Source organism: Bubalus kerabau, chromosome 6 (genome assembly GCF_029407905.1).
Source record: "Bubalus kerabau isolate K-KA32 ecotype Philippines breed swamp buffalo chromosome 6, PCC_UOA_SB_1v2, whole genome shotgun sequence".
Classification (NCBI taxonomy): Eukaryota; Metazoa; Chordata; class Mammalia; order Artiodactyla; family Bovidae; genus Bubalus; species Bubalus kerabau.
In genome coordinates, this window is record NC_073629.1 from 103,911,965 (window position 1) to 103,928,198 (window position 16,234).

Genomic DNA, 16,234 nt, shown 5'->3' on the forward strand with positions numbered 1-16,234 from the left:
CTTGGAGCTGGTATACTTGGTGACAGCCTTAGTGCCCTCGGACACGGCATGCTTGGCCAGCTCCCCAGGTAGCAGCAAGCGCACGGCGGTCTGGATCTCCCTGGATGTGACAGTCGAGCGCTTGTTGTAATGCGCCAGGAGCGATGCCTCGCCAGCGATGCGCTGGAAAATGTCGTTGAGGAAGGAGTTCACGATTCCCATGGCCATGGATGAGATGCCGGTGTACGGATGGACTTGCTTCAGCACCTTGTACACATACACGGAGTAGCTCCCCCTGCGGCTGTGCTTGTGCTTCTTGCCGTCCTTCTTCTGGGCCTTGGTCACAGCTTTTTTAGAGCCCTTTTTAGGGGCAGGAGCAGACTTAGCCGGTTCAGACATGTCTATGATGACAACACCCAACAACACAGAAAGATCTTGAAATGGTCCCAGGTAAATTCTGGCATTGTGTGGTGGTCATATTCTGCCACGTGGAACAAGACATGCCTGTCTGTGAAGAGAAAGAGAAATAAAGCAATAAGGAGGGATGCCGACCATCCTGGCAGCAGTGTACTCTGAGTCCGGAGCTTAGTCAGCATCTGACTGCACCCCACCACTGTTTGTGGGACACCTCTGTATCCCTTAATAAAGTCTCCTTTATTAGCTGAAGTTGCCTTAAATATATTGACTCTGGCAACCAAAAAATTCCTAGCAATCATTACTCTAAGGAAATAAAGAAGATGAGACTCTCAGCCACAAGACCAGGTCTCTGGAAACCAAAAAAAGAATAGACAAAATAGAAGACTATTGCCCCAGCACCTTCTATAAGCCACGTTACAAGTTGGGGGACACAGGCTGGAATGCCAGCTGCTCGAGGGGAGGGCTCCAGAGCCGAGCAGTCAGGGCCTCCTTTGAGACCATGGCCCCCACCTTCCAGCCTCAGCAGCTAACATCTGTTGGGCACCTTCCATATAGATGCCCGTGGATGTATAAAGTTCCATAGGTGGCTTTAGGCAAGTCATATCCACCTCTCCAGGCTTCAGTCTTCTCATCTGTAAAAGGGTTGAACAGCACAACTCTAAAATCTCTCCAGCTCTCACATCTACTGATCTAAGCCCATCCCAGCACTCCAGGAAGAGGGCATATATAACAAGGTGCAGAAGTGGCATTAGACTTTCCAAACACCTCCCTATCCATTGTCTTCTGTGAGCCTGCCAACAGCCCTACAGGGCTGGACTCAGTAGGCCACTTATAGGGATGTGGAAATGAAGAGGCAGAGAAGTTAAGCAATCTGCCTGAGGATATACAGCTGTTGAATGGAAGAACTGGAACTTAAAATCCAATTCAAAGCCAACTGCCCACAACGGAAGGATTATTTGACCTTTGCTGTCATAGTTTTGTTGTTGCCACAGTTTTAAAGACAAGGAAAGCTTATATTAGGTACCTAGAGTAGTCAAATTCATAGTGACAGAAAGTAGAATGGTGTTTGCCAGAGGGCTGGGGAGATAGACAGTGGGGAGTTATTGCTTAATGAGTAAGGAATTTGAGCTTGGAAAGATGAAACGTTTCATAGATGGATGGTGGTGATGGTTACACAACAGTGTGAATGGATCTAATGCCACTGAATTACTGTAAGCTTAGAAATGGTTAAAATGGTAGATTTCGTGTTGTGTATACTTAGCCACAATTTTTTAAATGAAGAAACCGAGCTCTAGCACGATAAAAGGAGTAAGAATAAACCCACTTATGCGAGTTCTGTGGACAGATGGGGTTAAATTCTCAGATCTGCTACGGGCTTACTTGCTTGACCTGGGGCAAATGCCCCTGAAACTGTGCCTTGGTTTCCTCCTTTATGAAGTGGGATAGAGGCAGTATTTCTAGGACTTGTAATGAGGGTTAAAAGTGACAATTTTACATCAGTCACTCAGCTCTGCCCCTGGCACACAGCAAACTATTGACACACACCACTTTTCATGACAAGGCTTGTCAACCCAGAGCTAGAAGGGCCTTGGAAGTCACCTGTTGCAACCCCTTCATTATGAAACCAAAAAGACTGAGGCTTAGAAAAGGACAATGACTTGCCTGAAGTCACCCAGCAAGCCTGTAACCTCCCAGAGTGGCGTGAACCACTGCCCTCTGAGTTCAGGGATGTCCGCCTCCAGGCAGAGCACAGTGCTTTCTCTTTCTTAACAGCTAAACTGCTGTGGGTTTGGGACATTAATTTAAAGCCTCCTGAGGAAGGGAGAGCTTCTCCAGGTTTTCAGGTTCTCACTTTCCATCTTCTAAAGTGTGAGTCAGCTCCGGTATAATAGGGTGAGTCAGCCAGCTCCTCGGTGATGAATGTACGTGTGACTGCCAGGTGGCATCCAGGTGGGGCTGGGAGTGGGGGAAGCGGGCACAGCCATACATCGGTCGGGCCATAGCCTCTCACTCAGAAGGTGAGCTCTCTGCTTTCTTTTGACTCCAAATTGCTGCATGGTGGTGGTTAAGAGGTCCAGGTCTCCATCTCTCACCTTCCATTTGCTACCCAATTCCTCCTTTGGTGTAATTTCAAGCAAATGGCTTTAACCTTGGTATGCCTCAGTCTATTCACCTGTGCCATGGGTGCATGAATAAATCTGGTCTTGACCTCCTCATGAGGTGTGAGGAGGACCCGAGGAATGACATGCGAGAAGGTGTTTGGCACGGTTAAAAAGTTGCACCAGCATAAATGGTATTATTTCACTGGGAGTAATAAGGTTCTAAGACCAAAACAGAGCCCAGCCAGGCTATTTAGTTGTTTTTCCCATCAGTCCTTAGAGTTCCCACAGTCTCTAAGAGCCTCCAGTCTCCTGGCTCTTCCCCAGGGTGCCAACCTTAAAGGAACATGTGAGACTCTGGGGAATCCTCCCCAGAGCCCCACAAGGTCAAGATTACTCTGAGTCCCATTTTACAGAGAGGAAAGTGAGGCTCACAAAGAAGCAACTCATCACAGATGACACCACCAGCAGGATGGAGTTGGGCTACCAGACTTCTGGAAAATTTCAGCACTGGTCTTCTCTGTGAGCTCAAGGAGGAAAGCTCCTGGGGAACCGCATCAGGTCCCCTCCTTCCAACTTCAGAGACCCCCAAGAAAGTAATACATGGAAATCAAAAGAGGTAGATCCCTGACACCCTGCAGTAAACCAGACTTTGAGAATGTGAACCACTGGAAAGAATCCTACTGCAGTTACATTTTCCATGTGTTATATACCAGTCACCCCAACGATCATTTCCTCACTTCATATTTTCATTACATTTTTGAGGTAAGTACTGATATTATTCCCATTTTTACAGTTGGGGCAACTGGTGCTGAGAAAGACTGAGTAACAAGCCCAAAGACACACAGCTAGCAGATCTTCCTCCCCAACCTGTGCTCCACTCACTGTCTATCACTGTCCATCTCCTCATTCATTCATTCTTTGCTTTGTTCATTTATTAAATATTCAGAGCCTCTTCCCTGTCCTAAGTACTAGCCGGACAGAGAGAAGACAGGTATGCCTGAGCCCCTATCCCAAGGAGGTCATCTGCAGAGAGATACGGCTCAAAGAATTGTAATCTCAGGGATAAAAGCCAGGCTGGTGCACCACTCGTGCCAGTGCTGGATCAGGTGCCCGAGCAGGTGCTACAGGTCGGAGTTTTTGTTGATTTTTTTTTTAATCGAGGTGCTAGAACTCACACTACTACCTATGTCAACTTGAGCAAATTATTTCACTTCCCTTAAATCTCAGTTTTCTCCTTTAGAAAATGGAGTGAAAAAAAGATTCATTTCACTGAATTCTTGTTGGGATTAACTGGAAGAATATTGTATTCATTCATTCAACAACTATGTATCACATCCCAGAGTGTGTCAGATACCATCTTGGGTCCTGGGGATGCTAGAAGAAGCAGAAAACAATCATTTCCTTGGAATCATGGAAAGGTTTTTTTAAGTTAAAAAAAATTTTTTTTTAATTGAAGCATAATGTGCATAAAGTAAAAATGGTAAAAATTGGAACTGTCCAACCTGATGAGTTGTCACAAACTGAACACACACACGAAACCAGCACTCATTGCAAAACTCCACCGGCAGGGTCAGGACCAGGGCAAGTGAGACGCTCACCTCCTGAGTACAATGTAAGGGGGTGCCAAAAAGCTCAGTCATCAAGACAAATAACGTTTTAATGCAATATTTTTTAAAAAGCAAAACTAATGCAAAAAAAATTCATGATGACAGAGTATCAAAATGTTAGGTAAAGACAGGATTAGTAACAATGCCGTGATGAGTCACATGAAAGCTTAGGGCAGTGTGGAGATTCCTTAAAAAACTGGAAATAGAACTGCCTTATGATCCAGCAATCCCACTGCTGGACATACACACTGAGGAAACCAGAAGGGAAAGAGACACGTGTACCCCAATGTTCATTGCAGCACTGTTTATAATAGCCAGGACATGGAAGCAACCTAGATGTCCATCAGCAGATGAATGGATAAGAAAGCTGTGGTACATATACACAATGGAGTACTACTCAGCCATTAAAAAGAATACATTTGAATCAGTTCTAATGAGGTGGATGAAACTGGAGCCTATTATACAGAGTGAAGTAAGCCAGAAAGAAAAACACCAATACAGTATACTAACGCATATATATGGAATTTAGAAAGATGGTAACAATAACCCTGTGTACGAGATAGCAAAAGAGACACTGATGTATAGAACAGTCTTATGGACTCTGTGAGAGAGGGAGAGGGTGGGAAGATTTGGGAGAATGGCATTGAAACATGTAAAATATCATGTATGAAACGAGTTGCCAGTCCAGGTTCGATGCACAATACTGGATGCTTGGGGCTGGTGCACTGGGACGACCCAGAGGGATGGAATGGGGAGGGAGGAGGGAGGAGGGTTCAGGATGGGGAACACATGTATACCTGTGGCGGATTCATTTTGATATTTGGCAAAACTAATACAATTATGTAAAGTTTAAAAATAAAATAAAATTAAAAAAAAAAAAAAAAAGAAAGCTTAGGGCAAAGGGAAATATCTGTAAGGCCGATCCTGCCTCATTTGCCTCACCATAGCCCCAGCCCCGCCAATGGTCACTACCATCCCTCCAAGGGTAACTATTATCCAGACTTCTAATCCATAGATAAGTTTTGCCTGTTTTTGAACTTTGCATGCATGAAATCACACTCCTTTGCATTTGGCTTCTTTCACATCTGTGAGCCGTAGCCACATTCTTGCATACCAGGGAAAGATGCTTAAAAAGGGAAATGATGATGTGCTGGCTGAGTGTTTGCGAGACCATAGAGGTGGCAGGTGGGAGGACGAACAAGCAGAGCTATAGCCGGGCCAGTGGGATGAAAGAAGGGGATGGAGTTCAGTGCCTGTTTTGGAAAGGTAGAGTCCACAGGGTTGACTGGGTATTGAGGAGGAGGGAGAAAGAAGTGTTGAGGAAGATGTCAGATCTCTGGCTTGGGCTATTTGATGGATAGAGGAACGTCTCTTCGGTGGGGAGCAGGAGAGATGGGAGAGGCTGATGATTTTAGACTTAATCATGGTGAAGGCTAGTTACCTGTGGCTAGGGACCTGTGGGGCATTCAAACGGCTGTCTTGGAGGCACCTGGACAGACAAGCCTGGTGCAGGAGACAACGGGGGAAGTGTCCCCTCAATATCCCCCAGCATTGGCGAGCAGGTGGTGGCCCTGCTGAGAGCAGAGGGCTGGGGAGAGGCAGGTGTAAGGATAAAGAAGGAGGAGCTGAAAAGTGCTCTGTGAGCAGCGGTGTGAACAGGTGCACAAGTCAGAATGAAAATAGTAAACACACCAGACTGTCCTGCCTGGTGCATCAGGCCTTCCAGGAGTCCAAGACAGTGTTTACCTGCAGCCTGGGAGGATCGGGGTTGCAGGACATCCCGCGGATTGGGGGCTCTCCCGTCTCAGCCCCTGTCAGCCCCACTTGCGTCAGCGGCAGCTGACTCAGCAAAGCCTTTTCTCCTGGCCGCCAAGGACGCTTGCCTTTAAAGGCAAAAAAAAAAAAAAAAAAAAAAGTCTTTCCCCGGGCGGCCTTACTCACTCCTAACTCCGGAGTTGCTAAGACCGCCCCCGCACAGCGGTCAGAGCAGCGTGCTAGCGTGCTCGCAGGCACGCACCAGGCCGCCCCGCCAGTTCCAGGGAGCTTGGACTGGCTAGGACTAGAACTCTCTGGAATCCAAAAGTTCGAGTTCCTTCCAAGGCTAAATGCAGCCTCCTGCAAACAAAGCTGCCAGTGTGAGAGTAGCTTGGGGAGGGGTTACTTGGTCCTTCCAAGAGGAGCCTTAGGGCTTCACCGCCTCCTTACACTCCCCTTTAAATCTTTGGTGTAGGGTAGCCTTGAGAAAGGGCTGAGACTTCCTCAGGTCCTTCCCTGCTCAGAAACCCTCGATGGCTCCCCACTGCCCACTGAATAAAGCCCTAACTCCTATGCCTAGCATTTGACCCCGCCTCTTCAGCTTCTTCTCCCACTCAGATTCCTCAAACTTCATCCCCTTCTCGCTCCCAACCCTCTGCACTCCCGCCACAGGGGCTACTTAGCCTGGCTCCATCTGCCATAAGCTGCACCTCTATGACCTGGTGATGGGCATTTGCTCTGTCTCCCCAGGCAACCCAACCTTCCAGGCTCACTTCCTTAGGCTTTCTCTGATGTTCCCTCCCTGGCTGGAGTTAAATTTGGTCGCGGAGGACTCAGCCATCCAAAAACTAAACTAGTCAACCTGCGAATCTAATATCTGGCCAGTGTCAATAGTGTCTGATGAGTTTACCTCTACACAGTACCTTCTAGGGATCATAAAGCTTTTACAATGGGAATATTTAGAAATGGAATTTCAAGCAAATGATAGGGGTCTATTGGGGCAAGTATGATGGGGTAAGGTGAAGGCAAAGCTGTTTTTCTAGCTACTCTCCTCTGTCTTCAAGTTCCACCCTGACCATTGCAAGGCCGTTTGATTGAATTTCTGACATCACAAATTGTGTGTGTGTGTGTGTGTTAGTCACTCAGTCGTGTCCAACTCTTTGCGACCCCATGAACTGTAGCCCGCCAGGCTTCTCTCTCCATGGAATTCTCCAGGGAAGAATATTGGAGTGGATTGCCATTTCCTTCTCCAGAGAAACTTCCCAACCCAGCGATCGAACCCTGGTCTCCTGCCTCGCAGGCAGATTCTTTATCTTTTGAGCTACAGGGAAGTCATACATTATTAGCATAAACTTTTGTACATAATCTGTTTTTCCTCTGGCCAACTCAGGAGGGGATTGTTATGTCCATTTTACAGATGTAGGTCTTGAGGTTACAGAGAGAAGGGATTTGTTCAGCGATGTTTGGCAGGGAAACAGCAGAACTGGGACTCAGGAAACTGAATCCAGGACTCCACCACCAGGCATGTGGTCAAGAGATTCTTTCTTCCCTTCAGCAGTTACTCTCTGTCTGTCTCCTGTCTTTGCAGGTGATCTTCCCCTTGCCAAAAATTGCCTTCTCTCTGACCCACCTGCTGAACTCATATTTAGCCTACTAAACCCTGTTCAGCCTGCCTTCTCCCTATCCTGAAGCTCTCTCTACTCCCTCTCCTTCCTTTGTAGTACAAGATCTGCTCCAATACACATTCTTAACCATGCACACCCAACTCAGTATTGTTGCTGTGCACCTCCCCTCTTCATTCTCTCCAGTCTGGGGAATCCATAAGGTTAGCAACAGGCTTGGTTGTCTCTGTCCCTGGAGAAGCAGCCAGCACAGACAGGGCTGGCCTGGAGAAGGAAAGAGAGCTTGATAGCAAGGGTACCCCGTGAGCTAGGTGGGACATAGCCACAGCTGGGAAGAGGTATACACAGTCGACTGAATGTATTCGGCAACAGGGAGCAATGGAGAGACTTGGAGCAGGGAAGTGGCAAAACCCAAAAGGTACTTCAGGGAACACTTGTGTTGGCAAGAAACAAGCAGACTAACTGCTCATGTGTTCATTCATTTCTGCCTTCTTCCTTCACCTCTGTATCTCAGCTATAGAAGCCATCCTCAAGGTGCTCAGCCTGGAAGAAGAGAGAAAGCACAGCAGCACACTAAGAAACATCAAAAGGTAAAAGGGAGAACAACTCCCTCGTGGAGGACTCAGGCACGCCTCCTGGAAGGGGCCCCTTCTAGAGCTGCTTTGTGCCATCAGAAGCACTTTGGCTTGATGAGGTGGGGGTGGAGGGAGTCAGGCCGAGGAAACAATCTGAACAAAGGTACAGATGTGGCAAGTGCAAGTGTGAGGGGTGAGGCTAAGCCTTTAAACGAATGCCCTGAAGGCCTTGCTAGCCAGGCTGGACCTTGCTGCCTCTATGGCAACATGGGACATACAAACAGAAGAATGATGGTCAGCACTAGAGGACGAGGGCCAGAGGAGCCAGAAGCCCTGCAGGCAGCAGAAGAGAAGGAGGACGAGGTGGTACAGAAAGGTGAAATCGACGGGACTTAGGGGCTTGGGCACCAGATGAAGAGAGAGGTGGCCCCAAGCTTTCCAGGCTGAGCAACTGGGAGATCATAGAAATAGGAGCCATGGGCAGAAGTGCACCAAGAAGGGGCCTGCCTTCCCTGCCAGGGCTTCTTGCCCAGACAGGGAGCCCCCTCCCTTGGCCAGCACTGGACCCACAGCCCAGACAGAGGACTCCAGGGGTCATGCCCAGGCTCCTCCTTCCCAAGAGAAAATAGCCCCTCCTGACCCCTTCCATAGAGAAAGGGACCCTCAGGTTAACCTCAAGATTTTGTCCAGACCTTGTCCAGACCTTTGGACTAGGGGTCTTTCCCTTCACTGTGTCTCAAGTAAGACACGACTCCAGAAGAAGAAATAAGGTGAAATCAGATGAAATAAGGTGAAAAAATACCATTGCCACTAAAGGGGGCCTTACATGCAAGTCAACATGCGCTAAGTACTTCATGGGCTGATCTCGACAATGTCTCTCTCATGTTAGCACCTGAAGTTGGTGGGCATGTTCATTCCCGGTTAACCAGAAGAAAGCAGAGCCTCATAGGCTAGCACCTTGCCTAGGATCATACCAGGGCTGGTCTACAGCGGAGTTGGTTCAAATCCAAGTTCTTCTATGTTCTTATCATTCATATTTTTCACACTTACCTGTCACCATAGAGTCACATGTACTCTCAGGAGTAGAGAAAAGCTTCACAGAGGAGGTGATATTTAAGTCCTAAGAAGAGGTGGGCATAGATTTTCAGGCAGAGGGCCCAGCCTGTGCTAAAGCCAGGCTTGGTTTACAAACAGGAATGTGGGGTTGGAGAGGGTAAGGGAGAAAATCACGGAGCGAGACCTCCCGTAGTCTAACAAATGCTTAAATACCACTTACCACATATCAGAGGCTGCTCTAAACACTTAACTCACTTAATCTTCATAACAAACCTATGAGGTGGTACAATTATTACAGCTAGTTTCCCGAAGTTATCCGTTGGCGAAGTGAGGACTCCAGTCCTCACTCCCACGCGCTACGTGTGCGGCTCCGAGTTTGGTCTCACAGCCGGTACAAGCGCCTCCATTTTGCTCCTGGCCCTGAAGCCCAGAGAGGTGCGCACACTTGCAGAGAGTCACACAGCCAGAGAATTCTCAGGACTCAGGGAGAAGTGGAGATCCGCAGCCAGAACAAGGTACCCAGCGGGCGCCCTCCCTCCCCAACCCCCTCACTCGCCTGGACCCCTCCTCGCGGAGCCCCGCCCCGGACGTGCCCCAGTCCCCGCCCCCAGGCTCTACCCACCCCCTCCGCCCCGCCCCCCAGCTTCACTAGCCAATGGCTGGGGTCCTATAAAGGCGACAGTCGGAGTGCTCAAAGGTAACCAATGCGAGAATTCAGACAGTGGGCCGCAGGTCTCAGCAACTAGCTCGCAAGGCAGAGGGAGGCCAAGCGAGTCGCAGACGGAGTCTCGAGACCGAAGCCGAAGCGGGATCCACAGAGCGCAGCCTGCCCGCGCACCCGGTGCCGCGAAAGCCTCCAGCGCAGCGCGGCCATGGAGCCCACCAGCAAGGTGAGTCCGCGCGCCCGCGGGCCCTTCCTGCCGGGAACAAAGGCGCGGACCCCCGCTGATCGCTTCGCCGGCCTGGGCCTCTCCTCCGGCCGGCAGCGCAGCGCCCTGCCGGGCCGGGGGACGGTGACAGGGATGGGCTCGGGATCTGGCGGGCGCCTGGGCGCCGCGTGCGTAGGTGGCGCCCCCACTGAGTAATTGGCTTCCTTCCGGGGAGCCGCGAGGTCCACGCGGCCCGGCGGGGCCCGGGGACCCAGGTCCGGGCACGGCACGTCGCTCACGATCCTCCCCGGCTGCGGCCCCGCGCCGGCTCCTCCCGGGGCGGGGGAGGGGTCCGAGCGCGGCACCCATTGGCTGAGCCGGCCGAGCCCCCGGTCGGGCCCCGGCCCTTGAGCGCGGAGGAGGAGGGACCCGCCCCCGCTCGGCGGGCTGGGAACCGCTGCTCTCATTTCCCGGGCGCCACACTAGGCGCGCGGCCTGGTTTTGGGCGTTTTTCGCCTCCCCGCGTGGTCCCCGCGCCAGCCCTCTGGGGCTCCGAGGCGGAAGGCAGTCTGCTAAGGCCCGGGCTTTAACCCCAGGATGTCTGGCTGCAGGGCTGAGGCGAAAAACCCGCGTACGAGGCCCTTCTTTCCGCGTAGGGCAGGCCCCAGAGCTTTAGCCAAGTGGGGTGATGTGCTCCGAGGTGGCACGTTTCCCTGTTCAGGCGGGGCTGATGAGGGCCGCGTGGAGAGTGTACACCAGGGGCCGCCGCCCCGATCCCGGGGGGGACAGGGGTTCGGGAAGGGGCCCCGGGCTTGAGTGCAAGGAGCTCGCGCCAGGGAGCTGGGGGACACGGGACTGAATAGATGAGGACTCTTCCCGCGGGAGCAAACTGCCTCGATACGATCTCTTTTTTTCTCTCTTTGTGACTTTCCCAGAATGACTCCTTTCCAACATTTACTGGGCCCCACCTTTTGTGTAGGGCTTTATTTCTTTCCTCCCTCCTTCCCCCTTCTGTAGAATATTTCAAGTCACTTTTTTTTTTTTTGGAAACTCGGCATGGAAGGCGCGAGGGTGTACGTTTTTTCACCTGGTATGGGTTAGCACTGAATTGCGCACTACCCTTCCTATGGGCGGTGGAGGTGTCCGGTGGAACTGAGCAAGGTTTTGACTGGGCAGAGAGGTGCGTGACAGTGTGGCCAAGCTATACCCTCAGCGGGAAAAGGCTCCTTTGTGCCTGAGGAATCCAGACAACTTGCTTCACCAGCCCGCCCTGGCCTGAAGGGAGACCCTGCTGAGCCCAGAACACATTTCCCGACAGTCATAGGTGAGCCGTTATGCTGGGGTATAACAAAATACAAATAAAATGAGAAGCTCTTTTAGCTAATGGTAAGAACTTACCACTGCAAAGTTTAAATACTTGCTTGCTGTGTTAGCTCAGGGCTCTAGCAGGTCACTTAATCTCTCTGGGCTTCAGTTTCACTGTCTGTAAGAGAAGGATATCTTTTTCACTCCTTCAAGGGAAAGAAATGTCTGTTCAGCATATGATGCAGGACCTGGGTGTTTATTTGTTGAGTGGATAAGTGAATATTCTGAGTGGAGAAAAAAAGTGGAGGAGAAATTCAAAGCTGCTTAATAGTTTACTAGGCTCTGGGCTCAAATGCTTTTCAGTATCACTGACCCTCCATATGGTTCAGGGAGGGAGTTCAGAGAAGAGAAGTAACTTTCCTGAAGTCAGACATCTAGTAAGTGGCTGAACTGGATTTGAACCCCGGCTAATCAGAAAGGGCTTTCAGTGTACACTGTTCCTTTTCACCATGAGCCTGCTTGAATTTTGAATGGAGGGGAGAGAGTTTGCCTGACTTCCAGGGCTGCCCATGTGCCAGCCAGTTCTAAATGCTGTAGCAGGTGGGTGTTTTTCATGCAGTACCCTCCAAACTCTTGATTACCTGCTCCATCAATAAATAATTTTGGAGTGCCTCCTTTCCAGTGGTTTATCTGCATTTATTCTTGCCTGGGAAATCCCATGGACAGAGGATCTTGGCGGGCTATAGACCGTGGGGTCACAGAGAGTCAGAGGCGACTGAGCATGCACACATAAATTCATATACGTGCACTGTTATAATAATTGATTATATGAGAACATAAAGTAGAAATTTCAAAAGGTAAATACAGATAGCAATTATAGTAAAAAAAAAAAAAAAAGTTTTTTTTTTTTTTTTGCTAAACCTTCTACAGACCATCCTGTATACATTCTAGAAAAGAGCCCTTCCCTTTGGATTTGCTGACTCAATCAGCACACCCAGTCCTTTTGTGCAGGAGGTTAAACTGAGGCCTGGAGAGGTTATATATATATCTCTTGCCCAAGGTCTTAAATCTAGGGGTGTCTGATTCTGAAGTTCGCTTTGCTGTGTTCCTCCTCATCTCCTTAGAACTGGGAACTGACTCATCTGACTTCCCTGCACTTTGTGGTGCTTCTCTGTGGCTCATTGTGATGTTTACCTGAGTGAAAAGTAGGGAGGAGACAAGTCGAAGACCCTCTTGTTCCAGCCGGGAGTTTGCTCACACTCCCTACTGGGCAGCAGACAAGGGTGAGTCCTGCCCCCAGATATCTCGCCCAGCCCTTTGTGAAGACCCCTCAACTAGTCCTTCCTGGCACCCTAATCACACGCCAGGACCTCTGCCGACTCCACCCTCCATACAAAGGAGAAATGAGAAATCTGCGGGGTTCCTCAACCCTTCAGAGGTACAAAGAGCATAGGCTTTTGAAGTCCTGCATTTGTGGTTTTGAATTCCAGCTTTAGCTCAATTACCGCGTCCACAGAATGATGTCATTTTCATCATTAGAGTGTCTGCAAGAACTCAGAAATAAATGTGTCTGTCTGTCCCCATGGATGCTCCATAAATATCCCTTGCTTCTCTGGACTCCCATGATGCATTGCACTTACCTGGGCCCTAGGTGACCTGGGGTTACCTAGGTTGCAGCCTCTGTCCAGAAGTCTGGCATTCTGGCAATTGGAGCCTTTGGGGAGCCCCAGCATACCAGGGCTGTATCACTTGTTCAGGCACATCCTTAAAGTTCCAACTGGCCAGTTCTTCTCCACTTGGGGTTTGTCAGGAAGCTGGTTTGCAGAGCAGAACATGGGTGAGAGTGCCAAGCCCCGAGATGGGTCCACTGATGGGGCTGCCCTGGCTTCCCTGTGAGGGTGATTCCAAGACATGATGACATCACGGTTCAATGGAAAATGACTTTTCTAAGGTCATAAACTAGCCTCTCACCACAAAACACACTGCCAGCCTTTCTGGGATGGCCCAAGAAGATAAAGGAAAGTCCCCAGCAGGGACCTTCCAGTGCATGGCCCAACCCTCTGTTTAACAGATGAAAACGGAGGCCAGAGAAGGAAAGAAGCTTAACCAAGATATAGCTGTCCAAAAATTTGAGATGTTCTTCGCTAATTTTTTTTTAAAATACTTCCTCTTCCACACCCATCTTTTCTGTTTCACCCTCTGTTCACCCCAAATGAGCAGGAATTCTCAGACTCCAGGACTTTCCAGGCTCTTTCTGGGTGCAGTCTAATAGTTGGGTTAGATATAATTTGACAATTGAAAGCCTTCTGTGAAAGGAAACAAGACATCCTCACAACACTATGACCTTGGGGATGTGACTCTCCTTAGCCTTGGGTTTCTTCCCCATAAAATGGAGGTTCACTCCCCATGGTGCTTGTGGTGAGACTGGTCCAGTGCCCTAAACCAGGGTGGTGGCTATTTTAAATGGAAGGACCCTTTGCACATCAGTTTGGGTGTGCAGACATTGTAAACATCTCTATGATGATCCTTGTCCCATGCTGAGCCGTTTCAGGACCAACCCTAACTGGCCTGGAGCTGGGTCAACCCCAAATCCTCCCATAATCAGCTTGTGACTTCAAGGAGCTCAGCTTTACCCAGCGCCTCCTGATCACAGGATGTCAGGGCCTAGAGCTCTGCTCCAGCTCCAGGGATACAGTCATCCAGTTCTCCCCCAACTCCCAACCCACCCCACCTTAGCTGGCAGAGCTGGGGAGGCCTAGGACAAAGGAGAACTGTGCAGCATTGGCTTGGGACCTGCAACCTCACCCTTCCCCCACCTCACTCCTGGGCAGAGAGGTAACAAAGTCACTCAGCATCCCCAGAATAGTGGAGGCTGAGAAGCCTCCTGGTTGGACTTCTGGGCTCAGAGAGGCTGTGTCTAGGCCTGGCCACCACAACAAACCTCCAGCTGCTACCCACCTCATCCATGGGAGGAGTGGAGTGGAGCCTAAGGCTCTACTGTCCAACCTCCAGGCCAGGGAAGCAGTAGGTAATGCATAAACATTGGGGTTTTGCAGTAACTGAGCAGGGCTCCCACACCTTGAACTCTGGTAGACTGAGGACAGTTGACCCTTTCTAAGACTTCAGCACCAACGCTTTGCTGGCTTTTGCTTCCCTAGGGCCTTGGCACCCTGGAAGGGGAGAGAGCTCTTGCCAGACCCCAGCTTAGAGAACCTTTGGCTACTGAGGCCTCTGCTGGACAGGACATCTGCCCAAATCACCTAGCCCAGAGCTCACTGGGGAGTGAGGAGGAAAGGGCTCCACTGGAAACAGCTCTACCATTTCACCCCAGGCCAGCCATTCCTCCTGCTGGAGCTTTTTTCCCCAACTGTAACTGGCTCAGTGGTAAAGAATCTGCCTGCCAATCCAGGACTCATAGATTCAATCCCTGGGTCAGGAAGATCCCCTGGAGAAGGATATGGCAACCCACTGCCATATTCTTGCCTGGGAAATCCCATGGGAGGAGCCTGGTGGGCTGCAATTCGTGGGGTCTCAAAGAATTGGACACAACTTGGCAACTAAACAACAACAGAAATAATACCTACCTCTCTAGGTCAGGTTGCAAGTTTTTTTTAAGTTACAGAAGTAATGGAGCCAAGTATAGAGAAGCATGCAAAGTAAGAGTGAACATCTTCTCCCAGTTGTAATCATTGGGTATTTACCCCTCACAGACCTCTTTTTGTGCATGTGTATATATGCGCCTATAAATGGAATTTAGTGTACTTGGATCACACTTTCTACATAGTTCTGTGTAGCCCTGTGCATTCCATCCTGTTCACCCACCAATACCTATGGTGTTTGTCTCTGCACATTTAAGCACTTGCTGTGATATAAAGTGATTATCTCCTCCTTACTTACACACAGTGTACATTCTATTCTTGCTTACTACTTTTCTTTCTTCCCTGGCACTCTACTCTTTTCATATCAAGTACCTATAGGTGTGTTTTATTCTTTCCATCAGCTGCATAATATTCCATTATAAGATGTCCTGCCTAATTAAGTGATTGTCCCCATCATTTTCTTTCTTCATGCCACTCACTACCTAATATATTTTAGGTATTTATATTCTGCCTTCCACTCCACCCACTGCTGCCCCATCTAAAATATCAATTTCCATGAAGCAGGGATTCAGTTTAGTTTGTTGCTGAATCTCCATTGACCAGAACAGTGTTGGGGACCTGCCCTCAAGTACTGCCTTTCCTTAGTAATATAACTTCTTATTCTTAGGAAGCCTCTTTTATGAAGAACAGGAGATCTTAGGAGAAGGAACTTTTTCAAGGTCATACAAGTAGGGGAGCTGTGACTTAACCTTGTCAGCTGAGAGTGTTGGGGTTGCATATTCCCATAGTCTTATCAAGTTAATCTTTTCATAGTCAAATAGGGGCACACCTCCCCACTGAACAGGTCCCTCTCTGGGATGTTGGCTTCTCTACATGCCCAGGTGCTGGCTCAAGGAGTCAGTTGTTTGTTTGCACTTAACATCTTTTTGAAAGGTGATTTGGTTTTGCCTGGAAGGCTTTGAAAAATCCTGCGCAGCTATCATATGTTGGGTTTGCACACAGCCATTCAGAGCACCTGGGACTTAAAGTAGAGATTGGCAAATTTTTTCTGTAATGGGCCAAATAGTAAGTAAATATTATAAGTTCTGTGGGCCGCATGGTCTGCTGTTGTAGCACAAAGGGAGCCATAAACAATACAGTCTTCACAAACAAGTAAGGCTGTGTTACAATCAAATGTTATTAATGGTAACTGAAATTTGAACCTTTTTTTTTATTTGGTTGTACCGTGTGGCTTACAGAATCTTAGTTCTCCAGCCAGGGATTGAACCCCAGGTGCACAGCAGTGAAAGTGCTGAGTCCTAACCACTGGACCGCCAGAGAACTCCCCTGAAATTTGAATTTAATATAA

At 49.2% G+C, this 16,234-nt stretch overlaps 1 protein-coding gene across 1 annotated transcript in view; it reads left to right on the top strand.

Moving 5' to 3' along the window:
* Positions 1 to 9,793: 9,793 nt before the first annotated feature.
* Positions 9,794 to 16,234, top strand: part of SLC2A1 (solute carrier family 2 member 1) — a 28,214-nt gene continuing 21,773 nt past the window's right edge. The window contains exon 1 of the mRNA XM_055586158.1: positions 9,794 to 10,003. Coding sequence (XP_055442133.1) covers positions 9,986 to 10,003 — 18 coding nt within the window. The 5' untranslated portion in view covers positions 9,794 to 9,985. The remainder of the gene's footprint in view (positions 10,004 to 16,234) is intronic.